At 48.2% G+C, this 25892-nt stretch overlaps 1 protein-coding gene across 19 annotated transcripts in view; it reads right to left on the reverse strand.

The window, feature by feature from the left end:
* The window catches only part of ARHGEF10L (Rho guanine nucleotide exchange factor 10 like), a 153462-nt gene extending 129562 nt beyond the window's left edge, over positions 1–23900 (reverse strand). For 5 of the 19 annotated variants that reach the window (XM_083750138.1, XM_083750148.1, XM_083750131.1 and 2 more), the window contains exon 1: positions 11321–11617. Coding sequence is in view for 8 of the 19 variants with exons in the window: in XM_083750128.1 (XP_083606254.1) it covers positions 3816–3911 (96 nt within the window). In the remaining 11 variants the exon portion in view is untranslated. Of the gene's footprint in view, positions 1–3815; positions 3955–11320; positions 11672–23840 lie in introns of those variants that run through there. The other 14 variants (XM_083750144.1, XM_083750142.1, XM_083750139.1 and 11 more) reach the window with 8 other exon arrangements.
* Between the last annotated feature and the right edge of the window lie 1992 nt (positions 23901–25892).

The following is a 25892-nucleotide window of genomic DNA, read 5'->3' on the forward strand; positions in this document are numbered from 1 at the left end:
TGCTCTAGATAACTGTGGATGCCCTTTAGAGTTTCCTCTCCTGTCCAAGCCAATATTTCACTTTCCCAACAGGACAAAAATGTTTGTGAGCATTCTGTTGCTGGGAGTTCTCCTCTCCTCCTCCCAGGTGATGAGAACACCCAGGAACATCACAGGGAGGCTTGGCCAATGGCTAGGAAAGGCGTGTTGCAGGAATGGAACAATAAAATACGCATTGTTTTGACAGTGGGAATACAAATATATGATAGGTCATGTCACATCTGACTGCAATTTCCCACATAGACAGGCCTTTTTTCTAGTTCTAATACAAGAGTAAGTAATTTGTTTGTGTGGTTGTATATGTTTGTACACGTGTGTGTGTGTGTGTGTGTGTGTGTACACAAACACACCCCTGCCCATGCACCCGAACTATACATTCTGCTTAACATTCACCCTTTATTTTCCTTTATTCATTTGTTCATCAAAAAACCATTCATAAAGCAGGTTTTTCAAAAAAATCTCTCAGCAGTGTACAACATTTTAAAAAATGGAGCAATGCTGTTAAAATCCAAAATGTAAAGTATGAAACACAAGTATAAAAGCACATAAAAGAAATAAGGCTAGGAATCCAGGGGAAACAAACCACAATTATTTTCATGGGTCAGGGTCTTTCCAAGACACCTGAAGCAATGGATGGATCCTACTTCACTTATTAAACAACCATTAATTAATTAACAGCAATAATAATAATTGTTTAATTACTCAGTGGCTCAGCACAGGCAAAGTGTCTTGGGTTCAGAAGTGGGCGTGGTCAGGAGTAAAAGTGGGTGGGGCAATAGGCAACTTTCTGAAGGTTGGTGGTTCAAGTCCACCCCAGGATTCCTGCATTGCAAGAGGTCGGACTAGATGACACTTAGGGTTCCCTCCAACAATACCATTCTATTTTTCTATTATTTCAGTCAAGCAAAGGCCAGAGATTTCTACACACACAGTCTCACCGTTTTTTCCCTTCTCTCTCTCTCCTCTGTTCAGAAGCCTGATAACACTTCAGGGATGCATCTCAGCCAAGCAAAAGAATCTGAGGAGGGTTCAGATCTGGGCCACTGAGGGGGTGTGGATTTGGGACAAGGGGAGTGGCTTGGAGAGAGTCCTGTGGGCCAGATTGAGAGGGCCAGGGGGCCACATTCAGCCTGTGGGCTGGAGATTCTTCTTCCCTGGTTCAACGCTTCCCGTTCAATCCCACCTTTGGGCCGGCGATTAAATCTTTAACCTCTCTCCCTGTGCTGCCTCCGGAAAAGAGATCTCTCATTTAGTTTCAGATCATTTGGCTGTCAGGAGGGGCAGGCAGCAATGAGAGAAATCCCGACAACACACAAATCTTTAACTGGAGAAACCAAACATCTCCAGGAGCCAAGAATGTCCACATGACCAGCAATCTCTCCCAGCAATGAGACATTTCTTTCGCTGGGAGAGAACAGCACAAACTTGCTCAATCTCCAGCGTTGTGTCAACATTGCCCAAACCACACAGACAGAGAAACAGAGACTGTCGGAAAAGCCTGGCTGCTGGATTGAGCCAATGGTCCCATCCTGTTCTCCACATTTTCCACCAAAAACAATACGGCAAAGAGATACCTGTCCCAACATCAATCAGCAGAGAGTTCCGGAGTTCCCCAATGAAAGAGTGATTTCTTGCAAGGGCAGAACGAATGTTATACAGTGGTACCTCGGGTTAAGTACTTAATTTGTTCCGGAGGTCCATTCTTAACCTGAAACTGTTCTTAACCTGAAGCACCACTTTAGCTAATGGGGCCTCCCACTGCCGACCACGCCACTGGAGCACGATTTCTGTTCTCATCCTGAAGCAAAGTTCTTAACCTGAAGCACTATTTCTGGGTTAGCGGAGTCTGTAACCTGAAGCGTATGTAACCCGAGGTACCACTGTATGTGACCCTAGTTTTAAAATGCGAGGCATGTGCATATTGAACCGGCCTCCTGGGCATAATTGGGGCACGACGATCGTTCAGATAAAGAGGTGATATATAAGCCATCTTCAAATTCCTGAAGGGCTTTCACATGGAAGATGGAGCAAGGTTGCTTTCTGCTGCTCTGGAGGGTAGGACTCGAACCAATGACTTCAAGTGACAAGGAAGGAGATTGTGATGGCCTGGGATTCGGACTCAGAGGCTGAACCTGAGGGATCCCAGCCTGGACAGGAGTCCCCGCCTCCAGAACCAGCTGAGCCGGGGCTGGGGCCTGAGCCTGAAGGGTCCTCACCTGTGCTGGGTCCTCAGGTGCAGGCACCTGGCCCCTGAGGTGATGGAGGACCCATTGCCTGCAGGTGCTCCACTCCCAGCTCCGTCAGGGGAAGGTGAGGCTGCCTCTGGGCCCAGTAACCCTCCAGCCTCTCCTGAGCTGCAGAGGCTCAGGGCAGAGAGGCGGAGGGAACTAAGTTCTCACAGGAGGAGTGCTCACCTCCAGAGGCGAGTCACCTGTGGACCAGGGCTGCCCTAGGCCTCAGGGCAGATAAAAGCCAGTCAGCCCCAGTCCCAGGTTGCGGGAGCAATATTGTTGGTAGCCTGTTCCTGCCAGCACCCTGTCCTGCTCTTCTGCCAGAGTTCCTGACCTTGCCCGACTCCTTGCCTTGGACCCTGCTTCTGCCTTGATGGACAGTCTACACACCACACCCTTGACCCCAGACTGGACACGGACCTCGCCACACGGTAGCCCCCCCAGGACCAGCACAGAGATTCCGACTAAACATCAGGAAGAACTTTCTGACAATGAGAGCCGTTCGGCAGTGGGACTGACTCCCTTGTGAGCTGGTGGACTCTCTCCTTCCTTGGAGGTTTTTAAGCAGAAGTTGGATGTTCATCTGTCATGGATGCTTTAGCTGAGATTCCTGCATTGCAGTGGGTTGGACTAGATGACCCTTAGGGGTGTGATGGAAATGTAAGGTAGGAAAAGAATTTTGGGAAACGATATATAATGAGTTGGAAAAAATGTTTAAAATAACTTTTTCTTTAAAAAACCCAACCCGAAGCCTTCCATTTAGAAATTCTCGGCGCCTAAAATCCCAAGGGAGCAGAAAAGACTATTTATGTGTGCGACCACGGCTGCGGGGATGTTTTTGTTCCAGAGATGGAAAGAAGATAAAGTCCCGACCAAAGAAGAATGGCAGATCAAGTGGACCGGAAATGACCGGAAGAGTCAGAAATCAGGAAGACCAAAATTTTAATAAGGAGTGGGGAAAACTTATCTTAAAAATCACTGTAAACAGTGAAAATCGTTAGTAGGATTGGAATGTCACTTGTAGTTTAATGGTGAATTTTGGACACAGTAGAGAGGTAAAAGATTCCAGATTATAATAAAAGATGCAGGAGGAAATAATTAACAATAGGACCCAAAAGGGGAGGAGGGAAGTCCAGGAGATTATATGGAATCTTGTTTGTATGTTGTATATTCGATATGTGACTGTAAAAAATTAATCTGAAAAACCAACCAAACAAACAAACACCCTTGGGGTACCTTTCAAGTCTACAATTCTAGGATTCTATGGTCTAATAGTAATACAGTGGTACCTCAGGTTACATACGCTTCAGGTTACAGACTCCTTTAACCCAGAAATAGTGCTTCAGGTTAAGAACTTTGCTTCAGGATGAGAACAGAAATCGTGCTCCAGCGGCGCGGCAGCAGCAGGAGGCCCCATTAGCTAAAGTGGTGCTTCAGGTTAAGAACAAGTTTCAGGTTAAGAACGGACCTCCGGAACGAATTAAGTACTTAACCTGAGGTACCACTGTACCTTGAATTTGGGCTTGTAGCTGGATGCCAGCTTACCAGAAGATGCATCTGTTTTGACCGCTGTGAGAATAGGATGCTGTGCTCAGCAGAGGGTTTGGCCTGATTCAGCGTTGAGGCCGCTGGGCTAGTCATGCAAAAAGGCTCCCTTCAACTCCCATCCCTGAGGCTTTTCTGAGCCACCTTGGAACAATCGGCTGAATAATATACATTTTTCCCTTCGCCTCCTCCTCCCCTCACAGCTAAAGAAAAAAGAGCCCCACCCTCTCCGGCACGCAGGCTTCCAGTCACACTGCCTGAACCATCACAGAGGAGGCAGAGGGCCTAGGAAACCATTACGACACCCATCCCAGATTGGGACGGTCACAAGGCGGACTCGCCAAGAGGCCACGGAGCAACAAATGGCAGATCAGCTCGGATTTCGCTTCAGAAAACAGCAAGGAGCTCCTCCTCTTCAGTTCTGCCTCAAAGGCAGCACCGAGCATGCATTAAATGTCACCCCAACATGTGTAGCACACAGCTGGGAAAGCCAAGAGTGCCCCTGAGCATGTACAGATCTCAGCTTGCACTGCCTGCAAACCACGGCCTGCTCCCCAGCAGCCTTCTCCAGCCTGCCTAGCCTCCAAATGTTTCGGGCAGAGCCGCACTGTACATTTAAATCATGTCCGATGCACATCTGAGTCACCCAACCTCCCCCCCCCCCAAAAAAAAAACCTCTTGGGAACCATAGATTTCCTCCCTATGGAACTCCTGTTTCCAGCACCCTTCACAAACTATGATTCACACGCTCTGCATTTAATTGTATTCGATGTACAGTGGTACCTCGGGTTACATACGCTTCAGGTTACAGACTCCGTTAACCCAGAAATAGTACCTCAGATTAAGAACTTTGCTTCAGGATGAGAACAGAAATCGGGCAGCAGCAGCAGCGCGGCAGCAGTGGGAGGACCCATTAGCTAAAGTGATGCTTCAGGTTAAGAGCAGACCTCCAGAACGAATTACCGTATTTTTTGCTCTATAAGACTCACTTTTTCCCTCCTAAAAAGTAAGGGGAAATGTGTGTGCGTCTTATGGAGCGAATGCAGGCTGCACAGCTATCCCAGAAGCCAGAACAGCAAGAGGGATTGCTGCTTTCACTGCGCAGCGATCCCTCTTGCTGTTCTGGCTTCTGAGATTCAGAATATTTTTTTCTTGTTTTCCTCATCCAAAAACTAGGTGCGTCGTGTGGTCTGGTGCGTCTTATAGAGCGAAAAATACGGTAAGTTCTTAACCCGAGGTACCACTGTAATCATCACCATCTTATTATTTATACCCTGCCCACCTGGCTGGGTTTCACCAGTGATGCTCTCCTGTCCCTCCACAGTTGGATGCAAAGGTCCCAGACTGAACTTTGCTTCAGGATGAGAACAGAAATCGTGCTCCGGCGGCGTAGGAGCCGTGGGAGGCCCCATTAGCTAAAGTGGTGCTTTAGGTTAAGAACAGTTTCAGGTTAAGAACAGACCTCTGGAACGAATTAAGTACGTAACCGGAGGTACCACTGTACGTTTTAAGCACATGACTTCTTGGGAACTGCAGTTTGCGGAACGGGAACTCCGGGAGAGGAAAACGACAGTTCCCAAGATTCATTGGTGGGGAAGCCATGTGCTTAAAAAACCCTGCATTGAATATGCTTCAAATGCAGAGTGTGGGTCTGCCCTACGATTCCCATCATCACCCCTATTGACTATTGACTACGCTGCCTACGCGGCCGCCGAGACCATATAACACCAGTCTTGAAAGACCTACATTGGCTCCCAGTATGTTTCCGAGCACAATTCAAAGTGTTGGTGCTGACCTTTAAAGCCCTAAACGGCCTCGGTACAGTATATCTGAAGGAGCATCTCCACCCCCATCATTCTGCCCGGACGCTGAGGTCCAGCGCTGAGGGCCTTCTGGCGGTTCCCTCATTGCGAGAAGCAAAGCTACAGGGAACCAGGCAGAGGGCCTTCTCGGTAGTGGCGCCCGCCCTGTGGAACGCCCTCCCACGAGATGTCAAAGCGATAAACAACTACCGGACATTCAGAAGACATCTTAAGGCAGCCCTGTTGAGGGAAGTTTTTAACGTGTGATATTTTACTGTATTTTTGGTTTTTATGGAAACCGCCCAGAGTGGCTGGGGAGGCCCAGCCAGATGGGCGGGGTATAAATAATAAATTATTATTATTATTATTATTATTATTATTATTATTATTATTATTATTGATAGCTATTGATAGGCCGATGGGAGCTGTAGTCCAACAACACCCAGAGGGCACCAGGTTGCAGGAGGTTGAGCTACGAATTTGAACTTAATTTATAGGCCAGCAAGTGGATGTGTGGTGTTGCGGGGGGGGGGGGGGGGGTTACCTAGGCAGGAACTAGATCCCTGCCCCACTAACTAGAACTGCAAAGTTTAAGCAGAGGGAGCCCTGTGGCTATTTGGCACTGTCTCCTGGGGCCGACAGATCTGTGCCCTTTGCAGATGGCTGCCCTCAGAAGCCCCATCTTCCTCTTCCTCTTCCTCTACACGGTTCCCACTGCTGCTATTTATATGTATGTATGTAAATATATATATATGGGGCCCAGGTGGCGCTGTGGGTTAAACCATAGAGCCTAGGACTTGCCGATCAGAAGGTCGGCGGTTCGAATCCCTGCAACGGGGTGAACTCCCGTTGCTCGGTCCCTGCTCCTGCCAGTTCGAAAGCACGTCAAAGTGCAAGTAGATAAATAGGTACCATTCCGGCGGGAAGGTAAACAGCGTTTCCGTGCACTGCTCTGGTTCGCCAGAAGCAGCTTAGTCCTGCTGGCCATATGACCTGGAAGCTCTACGCCGGCTCCCTCGGCCAATAAAGCGAGATGAGCGCCGCAACCCCAGAGTCGGTCACGACTGGACCTAACAGTCAAGGGTCCCTTTACCTTAAATATATACACACACATACACACAAACATTTCAAAGGCGGTACCTCCATAAAATGGGTTTTGCCATCCATTAGGTACATTCCGAGCATACGAAAAGCCTGATGGATCAGGCCAGTGGCCCATCAAGACCAACACCCTCTTTTCACAGTAGCCAAGCAGATGCCCCAAGCAGAGACCCACAAATGGGACACGGGTGCAAGAACCCTCTGCCCCTCCTGCAGTTTCCAGCAACTGGTATTCAGAAGCATTGCTGCCTCCAGCCATCCTGGGCTAGTAGCTATCAATAGTCCTCTCCTCTCTGAATTTGCCCAGCCCTCTTTCAAAGCAATCCTGTGTCCTGTGGCAGGGAGTTCCAGAGTTTAACTCTGTGCAAAGAAGAACTTTTTCTCTGAGTCTTCCAACTTTGAAACAGGGATCCATACTCTCCAGCATTTCTCCGACAAAAATAGGGACGTCGTGTTCCATAACGATAATCATGGTAATTTCATGATTTATACCTCGCCCATTTCACTGGTTACCCCAGCCACTCCGGGCGGCTTCCAGCACATATTAAAAACACAATGAAACATTAAACTTCCCTGCCTTCAGATGTCTTCTAAAGGTTGTGCTTATCTCCTTGGCTAGGGGTTTGCATAACTCCATAGCCTCCAACTTTCTCCAATGGAAACAGGGACGTCTTAAGGAAAAGCAGGACATTTCGGGGCCAAATCAGAAACCGGGACAGCTTCTGTAAATCCGGGACTGTCCCTTGAAAACAAGGACACTTGGCGGGTCTGCCAAGATGACGCCCAGCAAACGACAGCAGGGCTGAGGGGTAGATTTGAACCCTGGTCTCTCCTAGGCATTTGTCTCACACTTTGTTTCACCTGCAGATCAAGCAGCTAGAAAATAGGACACTTATGTCCCTGGAAAATAGGGACACTTAGAGGGTCTGGGGACCTTCCACACACACAAAACAGGGGCCTTACCCATGAGGTGTGGCCACTCCCTGTGGAATCTTAGAACCGTTGGGTTGCAAGGTGCCCTAGTGGTCATCTAGTCTTCTACAGGATCTCTAATACAGCATCTTGAAAATATGTCTGTTCAGTCCATTAAAAGGTTTTTTAAAAAGTAAAGGGCCCCTGGAGGGACACGGGTGACACAGTGGGTTAAACCACAGAGCCTAGGACTTGCCAATCAGAAGGTCGGCGGTTCAAATCCCCATGATGGGGTGAGCTCCCGTTCCTCAGTCCCTGCTCCTGCCAACCTAGCAGTTCAAAAGCACGTCAAAGTACAAGCAGATAAATAGGTACCACTCCGGCGGGAAGGTAAACGGTGTTTCCATGCGCTGCTCTGGTTCGCCAGAAGCGGCTTAGTCATGCTGGCCACATGACCCGGAAGCTGTACACCGGCTCCCTCAGCCAGTAAAGCGAGATGAGTGCCGCAACCCCAGAGTCAGTCACAACTGGACGTAATGGTCAGGGGTCCCTTTAGCTTTATGGATATGCCCCCAGGGTCATAATGGTCAGGGGTCCATTTACCTTTACCTTTAAAGGGCCCCTGGACGGTTAAGAAAGAGAAGAAGAGGAGTTTGGACTTGATATCCCGCCTTTCACTCCCCTTAAGGAGTCTCAGAGCGGCTAACAATCTCCTTTCCCTTCCTCCCCCACAACAAACATTCTGTGAGGTGAGTGAGGCTGAGAGACTTCAGAGAAGTGTGACTAGCCCCAGCCAAAGGTAACTATGGGGTTGCGGCGCTCATCTTGCTTTCAGGCCGAGGAAGCCAGTGTTTGCCCACAGACAGCTTTCCGGGTCGTGTGTCCAGCAGGACTAAACTGCTTCTGGTACAACGGAACGCCATGACGGAAGCCAGAGCGCATGGAAACGCTGTTTACTTTCCCGCCGCAGCGGTACCTATTTATCTACTTGCACTGGCGTGCTTTCGAACTGCTAGGTTGGCAGGAACTGGGGCAGAGCAATGGGAGCTCACTCTGTCACGGGGATTTGAACTGCCAACCTTCCAATGGGCAAGCCCAAGAGGCTCAGTGGTTTAGACCACAGCGCCACCCGCGTCCCTGGGTGGTCCATGAAGGTGAATAGGGCACTGTGCCCCGCATCCCGAGCCTCGGCCAACCCCTGCCTGCCTGCCTCCTTACTTACATCCAGTCCTGGCCCTTTCTGCCATCTTCCTCCTCTTCTGTCTCAGGGTTGCCTTTGGAGAACTCAGCAGGAGAATGGCAGACTAAACCAGGATGCCAGTCGCTGCCTCTGAATCTGCCTACTGCTGCTTTCCACCCCACAATCTGCCACTGGTCCAGCAGGTGCTATTAAAAAATATATCTCCAAAGCCAAGGAGAGCTCCTCATCTTCCAAGCGAGTGTCTTCCACTACCAAACGACTCTTAAGAAAAGTTTCTCTTAATGCTTAACCAAAAGCCACTTCCCCTGAAATTTGCACCTGCTGGCTCAAGTTCCTGCTTCGTTGGAGCAACAGGGACCAAAAGTCTACTGCAACTTCTGCCCTTCAGAGATCAGGAGGCCAAGGTTGTGTTTCCCCGAAATCTTCTCCTCTTCAGTCTAAAGCACGATCACAGGACCCCATTTCCCAAGACCCTTTAATGCTAGACCTATGTGGAAATCCATGCAATCCTTTTAAGAGAGAGGAAGAGTTGGGAAACTAGAAACTAAAGATCAGAACAGCTGGAATGAGGTGTGGGAGACTGTCGATTTCAGATTCTCAGGGTGTTTTTTAACATAAGATCTCGCCAGATCAGGCCAGTGGCCCACCTTGTCCAGCACCCTGTTCTTACAGTGGTCAAACCAGGTGCCCCGATGGGAAACACGCAAGCAGGATTCGAACGCAAGAGCCGTCTCCCCACACCCCACAGTTTCCAGCAACTGGTATTCAGAACCATGGAAGCAGAGCTTAGCCATCCCAGCCAGTAATCATCAGCAGTCCTCTTCTCTTTGAATTTGTCCAAACCTCTTTCAAAGCCATCCAATTTGGGAGCCATCCTTGCATCCAGTGGGAGGGAGTTCCACAGTCTAACTCTGGGCTGCATGAAGAAGGACTTTCTTTTACTCGTCCTGAACTAATACGAAAGCTTGGTTCTGTTTGCTTCAGCCGGAAAAGGAGACCAAGGATCCCTGCCCCCACAACAGGTGTCAATTTACTCAGCCGTGCCAAGCTGCCTACTGTTGAGTCATCAAGCTCAGTACTGTATACACGGACTGGCAGCAATGAACCTCTGGGTTTCCAGGCAGGGGACACTCCCAGCCCTATGCAGAGATGCCGTTGAACCAGGGCCTTCTGCACTCCAAGCAGATGCTCTGCCGTTGAGGTTCCAAACTTTTCCCAGTCACTTAATCTGTGCACATTTGAGCTCTACTTGAATGGTCCCCTTCGCATTCCTTTGCCATTTTAGCCCCATTGTTCACACTTTATTTCATTTATTCATTTGCCCTCTGCACCCACAGGTGCGTATATACAGGTCTGTCAAATAAGAGTAACGCATTACGCGTCTGATGGTTTGACTTAAGTCCCCCAAAAGTTTAATCAATCTGTTAGTCACATCAACACAATAATTTCGAGCACATTTTGTAAGTGGAGGTGCTATGGACCGCTCTCATGTTGGCACCGGGAATTGTAGCTTCGTGTGATTAAAATACAGGTCCTTTTAGTTTCTTAAGGGTTCTGGGAATTTCAACTCCCTGGGGGGTAAACTACAGTTCCCAGAATTATTTTGGGAGGTGGAGCCATGTGCTTTAAACGTCCCTTAAACACCTGGTGTGAATTCAAATTTCCACAATCTATGCCATCGTTTCTTGTTGCCCCAGAAGAACCCTGTTCCTTCCTCACTTATTCATTGTCCCTTAAAAGGTCTATCTCTCGCTCTGGGGCTTCACCACCACTTTTCCTGGGCAGGGAGCACTGCACCCAAGAATTCCCCCCCTCCATGGGGTGTTCATGCATGCCGCCTGGCCGTGGCACCTCCATCACCTGAATTCCCCCATCCCCTGAAACTCGCCCGCAGAACTCCCCCCTGTCCCCAAAGCGCACCCCTGTGCCCTCCGCAAAAAATGAAAAAAAAAAACCCTGCTCATCTCTGCACACACTCCCCTTCCTTGCTTCCTCTCCCCCCCCCCCCATCCCAAGACGGGATTGATTTACATGCACCCCAGCAGGGTTATATATAAACCGAGTCTCCGTCAAGCGCCCGTCAATTCTGCTGACCTCACAAAGGTCACCAACGTCCCATTGGCCTTGCAGGGGGTACAATATATGGTGGCGTGGGGCTTAACCTTTCCGCAAGTGGCAGGAGGCGAGGGTTAATTTTCCGAAACGTTTTTTTTTAAAAAATATATTCTAGCCTTGCTTTTATGCACCAAATGCGAGAGCATTTTAGGGGGCCCGTTCTGCCACGTGCAGACACCCTCTTTTATGGTCCCATCTTAAAAATCTTGGAAAGGGGAGGAGAGAAAGAAGGCAATTTGGGGAGGTTTGTTTTTTGGGGGGGAGAGAAAGGAACCACATGGTCTCGGTCCATATTGCCGGCCGGATCCAGCCCCCCAGTGGCCTTCCCAGAAAGGAGTCTGGAAAGGTCAAAGAGGGGGGGTCAGTCCACTTACCCCCCGCAGCTCTCGCTGCTCTTTGTTGCGATGTTACAAAGAAGCGGTCTGTGGCAGCAGCCCCCCGGTGTGGCTTGGGAGCCCAGCGCCTTCCTCTCTCCGCCGCCAATCCATGCTCAGAGGGCGCATGGATGTGTCCGGCTAAGCCTCCTTGCCGCTGCCTGGCCTTCCGTCCATTGCTGGTAAGGAGATCTTAGGCCTTGTCCGAATTGTGACCGATGTGGTACTCGGTCCAGACTGCACACACAGAGAGAGAGAGGCAGGGAGGGAGCTGCCTCCAGCCGCCCCCTCTCTCGGTCACTAGGAGCAGCCGAGAGCTACCAGCTGATCCCAGAGCTCTGAGGCTCCCCCCTATAGCAGCCGTGGGCCTCTCCGCCTCTCTCCAGGCTCCGTAGAGGTTCTCCGGCCATGAATATTCAGGAGGAGAGGGAGGCTGGACCACAAAAGCCTCACGTCAGAGGACAGAGGTGGAAGGTCTCTGAAAAAGCCACTGCTCTCTTCCCCACTTTCTCTCACTCTCTCTTTCCTCAAAGAAGGCCCGGCGACCACAAAAGGCTGCGAAACAACAGTTTGGCACTGGTTGGGAGGGGACCCCGAATTTTGCAATCCACAGACCTTCCAAGTGTCCTGAATTTTCCAGGGACAGTCCCAGATTTACAGGAGCTGTCCCGGTTTCTTATTTGATCCCAGAATATCCTGCTTTTCCTTAGGACGTCCCTATTTTCACTGGAGAAATACTGGAGTTATGTGGGGGCCCCGGGACAAGGAGATCAGTAACTAAACAAGCTTTAGAAGAAATCTGAAGGCAGCCCTGGATAGGGAAGGGTTTTTTTGTTTGTGTTTGTGTTTGTTGTATTGTATTTGTTTTCTTCTTCTTCTTCTTTATTTTGACAAAGTAATCATAAATAAATAAGAATGAAAAGAAAAATGGCGAAGTTTTTTTAATGTTTAATGTTTTGTTCTGTTTTTATGTATTTTGGAAGCCGCTTAGAGTGGCTGGGGAAACCCAGTCCGATGGAAAGTGTATTATTATTATTATTATTATTATTATACAAGACATCCCTATTTTCATCAGAGAAATGTTAAAGTTAAGTACGAACCCCATGTGTGATGTATCGATTACTGGTTTTGTGGGGCACTGAAAAAACGTGGGGTTTTCACTGCAAACACTGTAAAAAAACAACCCTGCAAAACCTTTCAATACACCCTTGAAAATCCACAAGCCTCTGAATTTTGCAATGCAGTACTCTGGCCTACAAATGCATCTAAAGCACTGGGGTGAAAAGTGTGCAAAAATACATGAATTAGGGAAAATAGCACGAAAAAGGTTTGGAATAATTGCTTTGTTTGGAATAATTGCTTTGCACACACACAAAAAGCGCGTGTGTTGCATACCAAAATGTGGATACGAGGTGAAATTGTGTTTGAAAATGCATATATTAGGAAAAACACAAGAATATTATTATTGCTACTGTTATTATTAATTACCTGCTCTTAGCCCTAAGGTACCTGAGTGGGCTACAACCATTTTCAAATAGTTTGAAACAACTTACAACCACATATGTTTCAAATATTACTTTTTATTGCTGTTATTTTTTATTATTTTAAATAATTTAAAAAGTAATTTTTTTGAATTTTATCCATACAACCCAACTAACAGAATAGCAGTTCGTGAGACTAACACACAAAAACCCAGCCAAACCCCTCTCGCTCTCCTGGCTTCAGCAAAAGGAACCAGAAGCCTGCGAAGCGCAGCAGGAACACGGCTGTGCTCCAAAGGCTTCAGGGATAGCCGCCTGAAGCCTCCGAAGCGCAGCGGGAGCTCCCGCTACGCTCCGGAGGCTTCGGGTTCCTTTTGCTGAAGCTGGGAGAGCAAGACTCTCCCGGCTTCAGCAGAGAGGGAGAGCTGCATAGCGCCCCTTCAGCCAAGCCGGAGGAGAAATGGAAGGGGCTCCGTTTCTCCTGCCGCTTCGCTGAAGGGGCGCTGTGCCGAGAGGGGGAGAATTTTTCCCCCTTGCTCTCACCCTCTAAAACAAGGTGCGTCCTATGGTCGGGTGCGTCCTATAGAGCGAAAAATACGGTATATCTGAATCAAATATATCTATGCTAGGCAACTTGGACTCTGTCCCATTTTAGGTGGAAGCACTTTAGGTACCTTCTTAGAGAGAGAAATCTCGTGGGTAAGAACAGCCTTCCCTCTCTCTCTCTCTCTCTCTCTCTCTCTCCAATCCCTTCTTCCCTTATACACCAGCAACACCCAGCCAAGTCTTAAGCTCCTTTCTGACATGTAGTGACTGTCTCCTTCCCAAACCTGTCATTTCATCTTTAAAAGCAGGTGTGCTAAGATTATCTGGGTTTTATTTCTTAAAATGCCACTGTGCGTTCTTGGTATTAGCTGCAAAAAGAGCTGCGATATAGATTTTTAATGTGCTTTTTTAAAAAATAAAAAAGTAAAAATCCGTCAAGGGAGAGATCAATGGGGATTTGAGGCACTTCCTTGATCAGATAGCCCGACCTGAGCAACCCAATAGGTGGATTACGCTTGCTGGAAGTCTGTGTTAAGCAACTGAGACTGTCAGAGTGGCAAGGCAGGGGTGGAAGGGAGGAGGGGAGGCAGTACAGAATCATAGGAGTTGGAAGGGACACCAAAGGTCATCCAGTCCAACCCCCTGAAATGCAGGAACTGCAAATACAGTGGTGCCTCAGGGTAAGTACTTAATTAGTTCCGGAAGTCTGTACTTAACCTGAAACTGTTCTTAACCCGAAGCACCACTTTAGCTAATGGGGCCTCCCGCTGCCGCCACTCCGCAAGAGCCCGATTTCTGTTCTCATCCTGAAGCAAAGTTCTTAACCTGAAGTACTATTTCTGGATTAGTGGAGTCTGTAACCTGAAGCGTATGTAACCTGAAGCGTATGTGTCAGGGAACTGACATCAGAGCCAGAGGTGGAGGCAAGGCTCCCAAGCGATGCCGGAGAAGGGCCCAGCAGGGAGAGAGGGAGCTCATCGGCTGGGGAAGGAAATCAGCGTAACACCAGGGATAAAGGGGGGCAGGTATGGGAATTGGCGAGGGGGCTCCAGGACTCCTCGACGGAGATCAGCAGGGAGAGCACAGGTCCTCCGCTACCCACACCCACCCTGCGCAGAAGACTTCCGCGCAGGGAAAGTAGGCGTAGACTTGGCATCAAAGAACTTCTTTGCTGGAAGAAGTTCAAGAAACGCCCACTGACGGATTCTGCTAGCGACTGAAACAGCCACGAAGTGAAGGGCTGTCCAGCCAGGAAAAGGTTTAACCAGGCAACCTAGCCAGGAGTGGCAGCAACTTACACACGAGCAACCCCATATAACCATTACAGTATGTAACCTGAGGTACCACTGTAGAGCATCCATGGCAGACAGCCATCCAGCCTCTCCTTAAGAACCTCCAAGGAAGGAGAGTCCACCACTTTCTGAGAGAAAAGAAATGAAATAAGACAGAATCAAGTGGAGAATTGGCACGCTTCCTTTAGGTCAGTGTTTCTCAACCTGTGGGTCCCCAGATGTTGTTGGACTACAACTCCCATCATCCCTAAACTCTGGCCTTGCTAGTTAGGGATGATGGGAGTTGTAGTTCAACAATATCTGGGGACCCAAGGTTGAGAAAGGCTGCTTTAGGTGATAACCATAGTGTCTAGAGGCTGTTGGAGAATGGATGGCGGCTAATGGATTGAGGTTGAATCCTGACAAGACAGAAGTACTGTTTTGGGGGGACAGGGGACAGGCTGGTGTGGAGGACTCCCTGGTCCTGAATAGGGTAAGTGTGCCCCTGAAGGAGCAGGTGCGCAGCCTGGGAGTCATTTTGGACTCACAGCTATCCGTGGAGGTGCAGGTCAATTCTGTGTCCAGGGGAGCTGTCTACCAGCTCCATCTGGTACGCAGGCTGAGACCCTATTTGCCCGTAGACTGTCTCACCAGAGTGGTGCATGCTCTGGTTATCTCTTGCTTGGACTACTGCAATGGGCTCCACATGGGGCTACCTTTGAAGGTGACCTGGAAACTGCAACTAATCCAGAATGCAGCAGCTAGACAGGTGACTGGGAGTGGCCGCCGAGACCACATAACCCCTACATTGAAAGACCTACATTGGCTCCCAGTACATTTCTGAGCACAATTCAAAGTGTTGGTGCTGACCATGAAAGCCCTAAACGGCCTTGGCCCGGTATAGCTGAAGGAGCGAAACCAGAGCAGCGCACGGAAACGCCATTTACCTTACCGCCAGAGCAGTACCTACTTGCACTTTGACGTGCTTTTGAACTGCTAGGTTGGCAGGAGCAGGGACTGAGCAACGGGAGCTCACCCTGTCGCAGGGATTCGAACCGCCAAGCTTCCAATCCGCAAGCCCAAGAGGCTCGGTGGTTTGGACCACAGCACCACCTGCATTCTATGCTTCTATTATTCCATGAATACTGGACTAGATAAACCAATGACCTGACTTGTCTCTAGTTAAATCAGAACCATGAGGACTGGGATCTTGTTCTCCTTTTAAGCAAAGCACCATAGCTCCATAGTAGAGCAGCTGCATTGCTTTATAGATGAAGATAGATAGATGATAGATGATAGATAGATAGATGATAGATAGATGATAGATAGATAGATAAGATGATAGATAGATAGAGATGATAGATAGATGATAGATAGATAGATAGATGATAGATAGATAGATAGATAGATAGATAGATAGATAGATAGATGATAGATAGATAGATGATAGATAGATAGATAGATGATGATAGATAGATGATAGATAGATGATTGATAGATAGATGATAGATAGATAGATATAGATATAGATGATATAGATATAGATATAGATAGATGGATGGATGGATCGATCGATCGATGGATCGATGGATAGATAGACAGATAGACAGACAGACAGACAGACATTTGGTTTTCAGATTAAAATTTTACAGTCACATATCCAACATACAAGAAACAAGATTCCAGAGAATCTCCTGGATTTCCCTCCTCCCCTTTATGGGTCCTATTGTTAATCATTTCGTCCTGCATCTTTTATAATAATCCAGATCTTTTACCTCTCCATTATATCCAAAATTCACCATTAAACTACAAGTGATATTCCAATCCTACTGTTTACAATGATTTTTTTAGATAAGTTTCCCCCTTCCCTTATTAAAATTTTGGTCTTCCTGATTTCTGACTCTTCGGGTCATTTTAGCCATTTCTCCATAATCCATCAACTTGATCTGCCATTCTTCTCTGGTAGAGCGCCTGCTTTGCATCCAGAAGGCCCTGGGTTCAATCCCCAGCAACATTTACAGGCAGGGCTGGGGGGGACCCTAGAGTGCTGTTGCTGCCAGCCAGTGCAGGCAGTATTGAGCTACAAGGTGCTGACTCCGGGCGAGAGATCAGAGGACACACCTTTGGTCTCCCCTGCCCCACCCCAAATTACAAGGACGCCCCTACTAAAATCTGGCACTTAAATCTTCCTCAATCCTCGACTGTCAACAATCATAAGCTGTTTTGCCATCAGAAGCTGGGAAGACGAACCGGGCAAGCCAGATCAACAGCCCTGTCCGGATCCCACCAAGACCTTACGCAACAACATGCCTGGTTATAACCAGCCGGTTGGTTTCGGCATTTAAAAGGAACTTTTGTTGAACTCTCTTTGTGCAACCTTTTTCCGTCAAGTCAGGGCTCCCGGCTATTTTCCATGCAGCCGAGGTTCCCCTGTGTGTCTCGTTTCCACCAGCCCACTACAACCCAAAATGGAAATCCAAAATAGGTGCCAAGAAAAACAAAATAATTTGTTACTGTCGAAATCAATGAGAATATCAAGGAAGTGTGCACATAGAGACAGCTCTATGGAAGAGCCATAGCTCAGGGGTACATTTCTGAGCACGATTCAAAGTGTTGGTGCTGACCTTTAATGCCCTAAATGACTTTGGCCCTGCATACCTGAAGGAGCATCTCCACCCTCATCGTTCACCCCGGACACTGAGATCCAGCTCTGAGGGCCTTCTGGAGGTTCCCTCACTACAAGAAGTGAGGTTACAGGGAACCAGGCAGAGGGCCTTCTCAGTAGTGGCCCCTGCCCTGTGGAACGCCCTCCCACCAGATGTCAAGGAAATAAACAACTATCTGACTTATAGAAGACATCTGAAGGCAACCCTGTTTAGGGAAGTTTTTAATGTTTGATGTTTTATCATGTTTTTAATATTCTGTTGGGAGCCGCCCAGAGCGGCTGGGGAAACCCAGCCAGAATGGCACATAAATAATAATAATAATAATAATAATAATAATAATAATAATAATAATAATATACATGCAGAAGGCTGCAGGTTCAATCTCCAGCATCTATCTTCAGGGCATGTTCCCTGCCTGGAACCCATGGGAGCTGCTGCCAGTCAGTGTAGACATTACATAGCCCCCTGACTTGTTACAATGCAACTTCGTATGTTTCTGTTTAAATCAGCCCTTTTTTTTCCAGAACCATGAGGACTAGGATTTTTCTTCTGCTTAGCATAGAGGAGGTTCCATTTTCAATCCCCATTGTCAACACGTAGGGCTGGGAAAGACATATTGCCTGAGATCCTTCATGGCTGCTGCTGGCTGAGTAGGAAATACTGAACCGGATGGATCAAAAGTCAAATTCTGTGTAATGCGGTTTCCTGGTCCTCACACATATGCACCAGAGATTTCAGCAGACATTGCGAACATGAGGTTGAGAAACTCTGCATTCCGCTTTGTTTAAAAGGAAAGCCAAGGTTCTTGGACTGATGAGCAAGCCAGTTTATGGCTTTAACCAAAAGGTCATAGCGACATAAGATTCAAAGGAGAGGGCCTGCTATCAGGAATGCACAAAAATAATGGTGTCTCTCATGTAACAACGACTGCAAGTTTGCAAATAAGTCCAGATTTGTTTTATTATCTATTATCTATTATCTATTATTTATTTATTATGGCTTCAACAAAAAATGAAAAAAGGAATATCCTAGAAGATCACGTATAGATCACATTAATCAAATGCAAGCTAAAATAAATCAGAAAAGAAAAAGGGTTATAGATTTCCTTGCCTGGGGAACGACTCTCAGTCACCACAGGAAAAATTGCTTATTTACAAGCCCATCAACATGCAGAGATAGATAGGAACAGCCTTTGCATAATGATTCCTTCATAGCAGGGGGTTGGACTAGATGGCCCCTGAACTCTGAATTAGGACTCGGTGACACAAGGCATTTGTCGGCCCAGCTGGTGAAGCAGTAGCCCGCTGTTTGCTTGTGTTTTTCAAATCATTCGATGCTGCGTTTCATCAGAAAGGATTTGAAAGGGAAATTAAACCACAAAATTAAACGAAATCCTAGGGTCATAGAATTGTGAAGTCCGGCTACTGATGCAAGAAAGGGCACCCTTTCTGCTCCAAAACAATTGCACATAAGAATATAAGCACATAAGAAGAGCCTGCCTGACGGATCAGGCCAATGGCCCACCTAGACCCAAGTCCTGTTCTCACAGCAGCTGAACAATCACCTGTGGAAAACCAGCAATCAGGATTCGAACACAAGACCAACTCTCCCCTCCTGCAGTTTCCAGCAACTGCCATTCAGAAACATTGCCGCTTCCAACTGTGGAAGCAGAGAAGAACCACTGTCGAGTAACAATACACAGCCCTCTCCTCCATGAATCGGGGTGGATCTACACGCAGGGGAGGAAACTGCTATAAGTAAGTCAGAAATTAAATCGTTATAACAAAAGGGGGGGAACGCTATGTAAAAATCGCATAGAATTTTTCTTGCTCTCCATCGCCATCTGGTGTTGCATGTTTATAACGAATTCAAAACGGGTTTTTTAAACTCATGTAGCTGAGTCCCAAGGTCTAATCCTCCTTTAAAGCCATCCAAACTGGTGGCCAGCAGCATACCAAGATTTCGGGGGCCCAAATTGTTATGGGAGCCCCTTCTCAACCAGCCACGAGGTCTGGGTAACCCCTGTTATCAAACTCATTGGAATTGTTCAATGACTGCTCACCAAATCTTTACAGCATCTGTGCCACTGACTCTCAGACTTTTTGATCGTTGTTTTGTTGTTTAGTCATTCGGTCGTGTCCGACTCTTCGTGACCCCATGGACCAGAGCACGCCAGGCACTCCTGTCTTCCACTGCCTCCCGGAGTTTGGTCAAGCTCATGTTGGAAGCTTCGAGAACACTGTCCAACCATCTCGTCCTCTGTCGTCCCCTTCACCTTGTGCCCTCCATCTTTCCCAACATCAGGGTCTTTTCCAGGGAGTCTTCTCTTCTCATGAGGTGGCCAAAGTCTTGGAGCCTCAGCTTCACGATCTGTCCTTCCAGTGAGCACTCAGGGCTGATTTCCTTCAGAATGGATCGGTTTGATCTTCTTGCAGTCCATGGGACTCTCAAGAGTCTCCCCTCCAGCATCATAATTCAAAAGCATCAATTCTACGGCGATCAGCCTTCTTTATGGTCCAGCTCTCACTTCCATACATCACTACTGGGAAAACCATAGCTTTTACTATACAGACCTTTGTTGGCAAGGTGATGTCTCTACTTTTTAAGATGCTGTCTAGGTTTGTCATTGCTTTTTGATTGTTGTAGATATAATCAAAAATAAATAAATAAATAAACTGATTTGAGTTGCGCAGCTCAAATGGGGTCAACTAGATCCAAACATTTTAAGCAACAGGCGCTGAATTTGCTTCTGGGGCCCTTCCAGGATTAGGGCCCCTGAAGCTTAAGCTCCATTAGTTTCATAGCAGATCCTCCGCTGTTGCTGGCCATCACTGCCTCCAGTGGGAGAGAGTTCCACAGTCTGACTTCACGCTGCATAGAGAAAGTTTTCCTTTCCTCTGTCCCGAATCGTCCAACTTTCAGCTTCAGCTACAAGTTCTAGCGATACGAGAGAGGGAGGAAAACTTCTCCCATGACCTTGGGGTCTCAAATTTCAGTGGCGCCCTTGGCAACGCCAAAATTCTAACACCCTGCCTCTCGCCTTCTATTCTCCATCATAGTTGCGGTGCCCCTGAGGCTCCACGCCCAGGTCACCCTCCCCTAAATCCACCTCTGTCCCTAGCAGGATCGCTTTACTCTTTTTCCCCAAGACACACCACCACACCCTTTTCAAAAACCAACGCCCCACAGACATTCATTTCCTGCATTGTTTTGTAGACAACAACAGAAGCCCTTCCCTCGCGAACTGGGCATTTGAAAATCGGGAGCGTCCAGGAGAAATGAGAAAAGCAGAGGCATGCTGGGGAAAAAATAATTCTGGGAGAGGCTGGGAAATCTGAAGGGGCAAACATTTTACTCTCCCCGCAATTGCCTGCTAATTGAGTGGCTTTAAAAGCTGTTTGATCTTCAGGCGAAAGAAGGAGTGGGGCAAGGGCCTGGGAGAGACCTGGGTTCAAATCTCCCCCTCAGCCATGATGTCGCTCGCTGGGGGTCATCTTGCCAGACTCTCACAAGTGTCCTTGTTTTCAAGGGACAGTCCTGGATTTACAGAAGCCGTCCTGGTTTCTGATTTAGTCCTGGAATGTCCCGCTTTTCCTTAGGACATCCCTATTTTCATTGGAGAAATGTTGGAGGGTATGGAGTTATGCGACACACACACATGAGTCAAGGAAATATGTAACTGTACAACCTTTAGAAGACATCTGAAGGCAGCCCTGTATAGGGAAGGTTATTTTTAATGTTTAATGTTCTATTATGTAGGAAGCCGCCCAGAGTGGATGGCGTAACACAGTAAGATGCGCAGAGTATTATTGTTAATATTATTTCTATTACTATTATTATGATACGATACAATAATCTTTATTGTCATTGTGCCATACAGAACAACAAAATTGAAAAATCTACATAAAACATTCAAAACCCAACAAGCCTGCTATCCCAGCTATCCCAACCTGGTTAGCTTCCTAAAAACTCTGATATCTAATAATAATAATAATAATAATAATTATTATTATTATTATTTATTATTTATACCCCACCCATCTGGCTGGGTCCCCCCAGCCACTCTGGGCAGCTATTTTAAATACAATATACTCTCATAGAGACTCCTTACACTGCGTCTAAAACCAAAATCGCATTTGGGTAGAAACTGTTTCTCAGGCGGCTAGTCCTAGTCTTTATAACCCTGTACCTTCTTCCAGAAGCAGAAGCTGAAAGAGATCATTTCCGGGGTGTGCACTATCCTGCACTATCTCTGCAGCTTTCTTATGACACCTGGAAGCATAGATTTGATCCAAGGTGGGAAGAGTGCACCCAATTATTCTCTCCGCAGTCTTTACAACCCTGGACAGCATTGTTTTTCCCCTGACCGTGCAGCTCCCAAACCACACACACAGACCATAAGTTAATACACTCTCAACAGTGCAATGGTAAAATGCCATCAACAGGTCCTTTGAGAGACTGTTTTTCTGGAGGATTCTCAGAAAATATAGCCTCTGTTGTGCTCTGTTCACCAGGTCTTCTTATTATTATGGGATGCAGGTGGCACTGTGGTCTAAACCACTGAGTGTCCTGGGCTTGCCGGTCAGAAGGTCGGCGGTTCGAATCCCCGTGACGGGGTGAGCTCCCGTTGCTCTGTCCCAGCTCCTGCCAACCGAGCAGTTTGAAAGCACACTAGTACAAGTAGATAAATAGGTACTGCTGCGGCGGGAAGGTAAATGGTGTTTCTGTGTGCTCTGACTTCCATCACGGTGTCCCATTGCGCCAGAAGCAGTTTAGTCCTGCTGGCCACATGACCCAGAAAGATGTCTGTGGACAAATGCCAGCTCCCTTGGCCTGAAAGCGAGCTGAGCGCCGCAAGCCCATAGTCGCCTTTGACTGGACTTAACCATCCAGGGGTCCTTTACCTTTTACCTATTATTATTATTATGGAACAGGATGTCCCTGTTTTCAATGAAGAAATATTGGAGGGTATGCCGTGGGGACCAGTTGCAGTGCTTCTCTTAGCCTAACCTACCCTGCAGGGTTGTTGTTGTGGGGGCAGAGAACCATGGCTGCTGCCTTGAGCTCCTGGAAGGAGCTAGGCAGGCTATAAATGCGATAAATACAGAAATAAACAAGACATAAGCAAAGCAGGGACGCGGGTGGCGCTGTGGGTTAAACCACAGAGCCTAGGACTTGCCGATCAGAAGGTCGGCAGTTCAAATCCCCACGATGGGGTGAGCTCCCGTTACTCGGTCCCTGCTCCTGCCCACCTAGCAGCTCGAAAGCATGTCAAAGTGCAAGTAGATAAATAGGTACCACTCCGGCAGGAAGATAAACAGTGTTTCCGTGCGCTGCTCTGGTTCGCCAGAAGCGGCTTAGTCATGCTGGCCACACGACCCGGAAGCTGTACGCAGGCTCCCTCGGCATAAAGCGAGATGAGCGCCGCAACCCCAGAGTCAATGAAGACTGGACCTAATGGTCAGGGGTCCCTTTACGTTTACTAAGCAAAGCAGGGGGACCTGTGGTCATACAGAAGGTGCTAGACCTCACTTTCAGTCATCAGGCAAGAAGGGATGTTGCTAGAGTGAGTTCCAGTGGCTGGATAAAGAGGTCTGGGGGTCCCCTTTCCTGCCCTGGGTCTGGGCTCATCACCCCTGATCCCTAAATTGCACTGAGCTGCATGTGGCCTGCCTGGGGATGTCCCATAAACATGCATGGATATTTATTGATTCTTGCATGAGATGTGGGGCATAGCTCAGAGGCAGAGCACCTGCTCAGCCTGCTCACTTGCCAGCAGCATCTCCACATTGGGCTGTGACGGTCTCTGGGCAGAAACCCTTTAGAGCTGCTGCCAGTCAGTGCAGGCAATACTAGGTTAGATGGTTCAAGGGTCTGAGTCAGTGTAAGGGAGCTTCCCATGAACCTGTCTTTTCAGGAAACAGGTCAATGGTAGAACATGTACCTGGCATGCAGAAGGCCCGAAACTAAAAGACCGCTGCTGCAAGTCAGAGCGGGCACCACTGGGCTAGGTTGACAGTGTGAGACACAGCCATACAAACTATTCTATTCTATTCTATTCTATTCTATTCTATTCTTATTTCCCGCTGTTCCCCTGGAACAGAGCCAATCCAGGGCACATTTTACAGACCCGCTTTGTCCGAATCCTAGGATTACCATGAGCTGCCAATGGTTGCTCCTTGGTGGCTGAACGAAAAGCACTCTGCACATGCTCAGGCATGCTCCTTTCTCTTCTGTCACTGAGCCAACAGCTCCGGGCCTCAGTCAGCCAGGTTTTAAGAGCCTTCAAGAGCAGCTAAGTGGCAGAGCCGATTTGCAAGCAGAAGGTGCCGGGTTCGATTCCTAGCAGCACCTCCAGGTAGCAGAAAGCTGCCGGGTGCTTGACTCCACACAAGGCAGCTTCCCAACTCAGGCCTGAGACAAAAGCATATCCAAACCTGCTCTGAGTTCGGAGTGGTGGAAAAAACTACAAGAAATAAATTGCTATAGACAGAGAGAAGGAGAGAGATGCTCAGTTTAGAGCAGAAACCCCATGAAATTCAGCAGGGAGCATTACCTGTTTGTGGTCCTTTGCAATTTCCCCTGCTTGGATCCTGTCTTTGCCGCTCCCTCCTACGTCTGGAGCTCAGGTGAGGCAGAATGCAAACTGAGTCAGCTGGGCGGGACTCAGGTCGGGTTCCCAGAAGGACAGCGCAGCTTAGAGGTGGAGCACCTGCTTTGCATACAGAATGTCACAAATTGCACGTGGTTAACTATGGTTAAGGGACATGGGTGGCGCTATGGATTAAACCACAGAGCCTAGGACTTGCCGATCAGAAGGTCGGCGGTTCGAATCCCCGCAACAGGGTGAGCTCCCATTGCTCGGTCCATGCTCCTGCCAACCTAGCAGTTCAAAAGCACACCAGTGCAAGTAGATAAATAGGTACCGCTCCGGTGGGAAGGTAAACAGTGTTTACATGCGCTGCTCTGGTTCACCAGAAGCGGCTTAGTCATGCTGGCCACATGACCCGGAAGCTTTACGCCGGCTCCCTTGGCCAATAAAGCGAGATGAGCGCCACAACCCCAGAGTCGGCCACGACTGGACCTAATGGTCAGGGGTCCCTTTACCTAACTGTGATTCCAGCATTGCCGGGGTCTGGACTCGATGGCCTTTGGGGGTCCCTCTTGAACCCGCCATTCTATGATTCTGTGTCCTAGGTAGGGCAGGGATCGACAGCTGCCTGGATCCCTAGAGAGCCGTTGCTGCCAATCAGTGTTTGCCATACAGAGCTAAGCAGGGCCAATGGTCCGACATGGAATAAGGCAGCTCCCTGTTTAAACCAGGCCTTTGTTCGGGAACATGAGGACTAGAATCTTACTTGGGGTTTAGCGGACAGAAAGCAAGTGGTAAAGAAGCTGTTTGGCATGCAGAAGGCCCCAGGTCCAATCCCCAATGGCAGCATCTCCACGTAGGGCTGGGGAACGTCCCCTGCCTGAGACCCTAGAGAGCTGCTGCCAGTCAGTGCAGACAATACTAGCTTCTCAATCCAAGCATTGGCCCATGTAGCTCAGGCTTAGCTACACCGGCCATCAGAGGCCCTCCAGGATTTCGGGATAGGGGTGGAAAGAGTCTCTCCTATTGAACCCGGGACCTTCTGAATGCCAAGCAACTGCTCCAACCCCTAAACCCTTCCCCAAAGTTCTTCCTTGTGTTGCATTTTGCTCTGTGCTTCAGATTACGGCTGCGTGGGTTTCCCTGCGGTCTTCGCTCCGGGTCTGTTTCCTCTAATAAACAGATGAGGAGGAAGTCATTGTTTTCCTTTTAGCCAAAGGTTTCCTCTGGACGTACTCAATGGGAAGCAATTTTAAGGCCGGCTTGCCGTTCAAGTCCTTAAAGATGGGGAGAGAGGCACTCCGTCATGCCTGGAAAGTTTGTCACTTCGGGCAGCAAAGCCTGCCTTGGTTTTCCTTTGACTTTTCCCATCGTTCCGCCTCACATTTCCCCTCAAAGAGACACTAGGGGACCAAATCCTTGAGAACTCTAGAATTCCCCACTGGTCCTATTGACCGAGAACAAGAACCACAGACTCGTAGAATTGCAAATTTGGAAGGGGTCTACTAGGCAAACTAAGGCCCAAGGGCTGGATCCGGCCCAATCGCCTTCTCAATCTGGCCCGCAAATGGTCCGGGAATCAGCCTGTTTTTACATGAGTAGAATGTGTGCTTTTATTTAAAATGCACCTCTGGGTATTTGTGGGGCATAGGAATTCGTTCATTTTTTTCCTTCAAAATATAGTCCGTCCGCCCCCCCCCCCCAAGGTCTGAGGGACAGTAGACCGGCCACCTGCTGAAAAAGTTTGCTGACCCCTGATCTAGTCCAATCTTCTGCAATGCAGGGATCACAGTTAACTCAGAATACTTGGGGGGGGGGGGGTTAATGAGATCGTGTTGAAAAAAAATTAGGTATGTTTCTATTTTATTTTTTAAACTGTACTCTTTTCACGTTTTGACGTTTGCTACCCTGGGATGAAGGACAAATCCCATAAATGCAGTATCATCTTTACGCTGCACCCCCACTAGAAGTCATTGGGCTGGCAGGTAGGAAATTCTCACGCCGCCTTTGCCTGTC

This window comes from Podarcis gaigeae (assembly GCF_964106915.1).
Source record: "Podarcis gaigeae genome assembly, chromosome: 8".
Classification (NCBI taxonomy): domain Eukaryota; kingdom Metazoa; phylum Chordata; class Lepidosauria; order Squamata; family Lacertidae; genus Podarcis; species Podarcis gaigeae.